This window comes from Austrofundulus limnaeus, unplaced genomic scaffold, assembly GCF_001266775.1.
Source record: "Austrofundulus limnaeus strain Quisiro unplaced genomic scaffold, Austrofundulus_limnaeus-1.0 Scaffold42, whole genome shotgun sequence".
NCBI classification, from domain to species: Eukaryota; Metazoa; Chordata; class Actinopteri; order Cyprinodontiformes; family Rivulidae; genus Austrofundulus; species Austrofundulus limnaeus.
In genome coordinates, this window is record NW_013952444.1 from 1,523,875 (window position 1) to 1,527,417 (window position 3,543).

At 40.9% G+C, this 3,543-nt stretch overlaps 1 protein-coding gene across 1 annotated transcript in view; it reads left to right on the top strand.

The window, feature by feature from the left end:
• The first annotated feature begins 402 nt into the window (after positions 1-402).
• LOC106516902 (noelin-3) overlaps positions 403-3,543 on the top strand; it is a 15,627-nt gene continuing 12,486 nt past the window's right edge. Inside the window, exons 1-2 of the mRNA XM_014007492.1 lie at positions 403-868; positions 3,334-3,477. Of these exons, the coding sequence (XP_013862946.1) occupies positions 800-868; positions 3,334-3,477 (213 nt within the window). The 5' untranslated portion in view covers positions 403-799. The remainder of the gene's footprint in view (positions 869-3,333; positions 3,478-3,543) is intronic.

Genomic DNA, 3,543 nt, shown 5'->3' on the forward strand with positions numbered 1-3,543 from the left:
ATCAAAAGGCTGAATATTGACATGGCATATTGAAATAAGACAATACTTTACTACTTTTTAAATCACTAACATAAATGTTAAAGGCCAATATTGCAAAATTATAAGAGCAGAATAAAAATCTGCACATCATGGTTTTGCATTCTGCAAGGAGCACCTTCAAACTGTAAACAAGGATAAAACTAAAATATGATGCAAACATTGGATTTAGTGTTGAATCAACAAGTTTAACTTGTTAAAAAATAAAAAGCTCTTGATATTTTTATGCAGCTTGTAAGGAAGCCTGCCCCCTCCCGCACTGCCCAACCACCCCCCACCCCCACCCCCGCGCGTGCGTTCACAAAGACGCAGCAGCCTCTCCGCGCCTCCCTCTCCACCTTCCTTCCCTCTGAATGCGAGCAGCTGCAACTTTTTGTCGGCGCGCAGCTGCTGGTGGTTCCTCCTCTGGCGCGAGCTGGATGTCACTTCAAGTCAAGAGAGGGCGGCTGGATGATGTCATTTCCTTCGTGAAGGGTGCCTAAAAAAACAATACATAAATAAATTAATTAATTCTCCCGCTCGGATTTGCGCAAACTTTTCCAGATACGCCCGAAATAATGGCACGCGAGGCGGGGACGGGGACTTGGATGTGCCCCGCTCTTTCCCGGGAAGTCACGGTTTTCACCAGAGCCTAGCTGGATTCGGTGTTGGGGGGAGAGCAGGACAAACTCTTGCGTGATTTTCTTCCTATTCTTTCTTTTTCTCTCTCTCCTTCTCTCGTGTCGGAGGAGGTGGAGGTGTGAAGCTCGGTGGCGGCAGCAGGATGTGGTCGCTGTCCGTGGTGCTGAACCCGCTGCTCTTCCTGCTGCTGTTCGGATCCTGCCCGACTGTGGTGAGTTTCCACTCCGTTTCAACCCTAAAAAAAACTTCAAGCTTGTTGGATGTTGGGCTGATTTGGTGATTTGATGTGGATTTATTTGAGTGGTGCGTTTCTATTACTCATTTCTCCCCATTAAGTCGCGGATGAGTCATTTCAGTTTCCTGTAATTATTGCACAACTGCCTGATTCTTTGCCATTGTTGCTGTCACCTGTGCACAGATATTCATTCTCAGGCAGGCTAAAAGTCATTTTAAATACAAATAGATGGTTTTGTGTTATTTAAATGTAAGATTTGGGTTGATCCATCTTCATAGCAATGATATTAATTCACTTTTAGAGGAAAGTTTTGTGGGTTTTGTTGGGATTTGGTGTGAATTACGTATGAGAAAAGCAGCTACACTAAACATTAAGATGTTTTTTTTTTTCAGTTTTGCAATCTTTTTTCAGGAAATGTAAGTTTAATGTCTCACAAACTAAAAGGAGCAGCTTGCTGATCACCAAGAACATTGGTCGATTAGGTTAGTCCCACCCATGCAGCGAGTGCCTTGATTGCAAAGCAGTTTCCCCCTTTTTTATTTTCTTTTTCTTGCCATGACTGGAATTAGCTACAAGAAATATTTTAAGAAATGTTGCTCAGACGGAGAGATCTGAAGGCCTAAATTAAAGAAGAAAGAAAAGGAACCAGATGTTTAATGAGTGGGAGGAAAAACTCCTCGCAAACAAAAAGAAAAGTGGGGAAGTGCATCTGGTTTGGCTGAGCCAGAATCCCTCTAATATGAGGAAATGTGGGGGTGAGAGAAGGATGTGCATCACTCAAGGGACAGAAAGGGACCTTTTTAAAAGATTTGTGGAACTAGATTCTGTTTAGAAGTCTTTCAAAGCAAAACTCTGAAAAGATGAGGATTTTCTGTCCTTCCTACTTCTTATTCAAATGCCAGAATTAAATAAAATATAATTAAAGTCCACTACCACAATTAGATTTTAAAATGTTTTCCCAAACAACATTAATGTGCACTAATGAGCTCTAGTTGTCTTTCTTTGGTTGGAATCAGGATCTAACCTCATATTTTCTTGAGCCATTGTTCATTTTTCTTACATTAACTCGTGGATTTTGAGGTTGTTTTCTAGTGCAAAGTGGCAAAAAGCAGCTTTTCTGTGGGTGAAGCTGATGAGTCAGCGGTTGAGCTGTCTACAGACAGTGAAGTTTTTCAACTGCTCAGAGGAGACATGATCTTTGGCGGCCGCAGCCAAAACCTCTTTAAACGCTCGGGCTGGCAGGAGAGAGGGAATAATGCTGCTCTGCGAAAAGGCTTCGCGTTTTAGAGCCGTACGGTTCAGATTGTCCACACACCTCCCATCCTGTTCTACCTCCAGGTTTTGTTTTATGACATGGAGCAAAATCATCCCCAAAAAAATAATAAAATGTTTGGCGAAAAGGCTGATAATATAGTGAAATGAGCTGTTAAAGTTAATTTCCCATACTGACAGTAAACATCGATATTCTGTATATACACGCATGTTCACAACCGCTCACAGACAGGTGTTCTGATCCAGGGGGTCTGTGTGTGTATACTGTCAAGATTTATGAATGTAGGCATGTATGTATGTAAATCTTTATATATGTATGGGTATGTGTATATATTTATATATGTATGGGTATGTGTATATATTTATATATGCCCTCCATGTATTTATCCATGTATTTTTCAGGTGAGCGGACAGATGTTGGGTGTGTGGTCCTGTGTTTTGTTGGTGTATATTTAATATACTTCTAATCGCTATTTCARTCTTTCTATCTTTCTAATTACTTCTCTCTCTGTTTTTCTCTCTGTCTCTATTTTCTCTTCACTTAAAAAAAGTCACTGATGATGAAGAAATAAATAAACTGAATAAACTAATATTTGGTTTCRTTTTCTACTGAAGTGACAAAAAACATCGATATTCTGAGCAATCCTTGTGTGTTTAGTTTTCCACTTGGATCATTTTGTTGTTTTGACTCAGAAATCTTTCTTATTGAGAATAACTTTTTTTAAAAATAAGATTTACTTTTTCCTCTCGGATGCGTGCTTGATCGGGGGAAATAAAACCATGAATCAGGTTCATCAGTTTCTCCCTGCAGATTTTTTATTTTTTGTCTCAGTCTCTGAAACTGAGGAGAAATGTCAACAGTTGGGATATTCATCAAGGCCAGAAAACACTGTTTATTGTTGAAAAGGCTATTCACTGGAGACCAAACACTGAGAACAGAAGAATTTCTAACAACAGAAGCACTTTGTTGATTTAAAACCGAGACATTTTGTAAGTCTGTGAGACTGGTTGGTGTCAGAGTTTTAAAGAAAAATGGACAACTCCATGGGGAAAACAAGTATCAAAAGCTGAACAAATCTCGTGCTGCATGTTTATCAAAGACATAAAATGAGTGTTTAGTTCATTTGTGTCCATGGAAATGTGCGTTCACACAGTGTGTTTGTGTGCAGACCATCAGGCCGAAGGAGGGCTGGCAGGTGTACAGCTCAGCTCAGGATGCAGATGGGCGCTGTATCTGCACTGTGGTGGCACCCGAACAGAATCTCTGCTCCAGAGATGCCAAAGGCAGACAGCTCCGCCAGCTACTGGAAAAGGCACGTGTGCACACACACACACACACCCACACACACACACACACACACACACACACACACACACAC